This window comes from Sphaeroforma arctica, assembly GCF_001186125.1.
Source record: "Sphaeroforma arctica JP610 unplaced genomic scaffold supercont1.579, whole genome shotgun sequence".
Lineage (NCBI taxonomy): Eukaryota > Ichthyosporea > Ichthyophonida > Sphaeroforma > Sphaeroforma arctica.
This window is the reverse complement of record NW_014039979.1, coordinates 15,024-16,418: the sequence shown is the minus strand read 5'-3', so window position 1 is coordinate 16,418 and position 1,395 is coordinate 15,024. Positions and strand designations below refer to the sequence as shown.

At 40.9% G+C, this 1,395-nt stretch overlaps 1 protein-coding gene across 1 annotated transcript in view; it reads left to right on the top strand.

The window, feature by feature from the left end:
- Window positions 1–1,395, top strand: part of SARC_07373 (hypothetical protein) — a 16,565-nt gene that overhangs the window by 7,909 nt on the left and 7,261 nt on the right. The window contains exon 12 of the mRNA XM_014298690.1: window positions 836–926. Within this exon, the coding sequence (XP_014154165.1) occupies window positions 836–926 (91 nt within the window). The remainder of the gene's footprint in view (window positions 1–835; window positions 927–1,395) is intronic.

Sequence of the window (1,395 nt, the reverse complement as noted above, 5' to 3'; positions counted from 1 at the left end):
TTAGATGGGTTGTTTGTCTGCATGTGGGGTGTATATAGTGTGAATGTGACATGACTGAGGCCAGGCAGTACGATACCGTCAAGGCAGCGAGAGAGGGTCTCGCTCCTGCGGGAGGAAGGTATGTGCTAGCTGTGTGGCCATTTGGATTGGGTTTGTTGTGTGTATGTGGGGTGTGTTTCAGAGGAGGAGTTGTACGATGAGTATTACATTATCGGTGTTTGTTTTTGTTACATCCGAAGTGAATCGCTTGTGCTGCATGGTTGGCTCATTGTATGTATACGGCCGACTTGATCGGTATGTGTGCTTTGCAGCATACCGCTACGAATCTCTTAATGTAAGATGGGTGTGTATACATAATTCTGGTCATAAGTGTGTGAACTCTCCTCCTTTGCAAAAAATGCGCAGGAGTGTACTTCATTCGATGTCGTGTGCGTGTGCGTGTTCATCGATTTCCACTCAGCAACACGTGGCGTTAATTCTGATCCGTCTGCCATATCCATGAGGTTATCCGTCCCCTATTCGTTTGCCAAGGACACGCGTGTTCCCGCCTTCATACAAGGTGGTTGCTATGGGCTGAGCGAACCTTGTGCGATTTACAATTGTATACCTGGCCTCGTTGGGAGCCCGTTCTGTTGCACTATCTACCTGTTGTTTCCTCAATTCGATGTTCGTGTCACTGAGGAAAACGCAACCATATCTATAAGCTCAGTAGAAAGTACCACCTTCGATCTTCTTTTTCAGGCTTATGTCCTCAATCGGCATATATATACACCCACTTACGTACGCTATATGCTGATTTTTCATTCCCTCTTGTGCTTGCTTGAATGTGTATCAGAATCTTTGCCTTCCAAATGAACAAGCCCAGCGGAGAGGGGCCGTCTGTCGTGGTGGACCGATTTGACAGCAAGGCGATTGGTACTGACAAGGTATGTTATCATGACAGCTCATCCCATGGCCGTATATAGGATCAATGTATAGTGTCGATTCTAATTTTGTGGATGATAATAATTTGTGCCCGTAATTATATGTATATATATCTTAGCGCTGGTGACTGAATATACGATCGGGCCGCACTTCTGATATTTACATGCATGCGATTTATTAAAATTCATACATATACATATCATGACTGTACGCCATTCTTCCTGGATATCGGTATACATACGTAAATATACGAATAGGGGTTTGTTTTGTGTGCTGACCTATAAATCCTATCAAAAAGTGCAATATTATATACCCATGTATGCGTTTGTGTACTATATATATATATATATATATATATATGTAGTTATATTTATATGTATATTATATTATAATTATATATGCATGCATACATATCTATATATATATATATATATATATATAGTGTGTGTGTGTGTAGTATAAATATATATA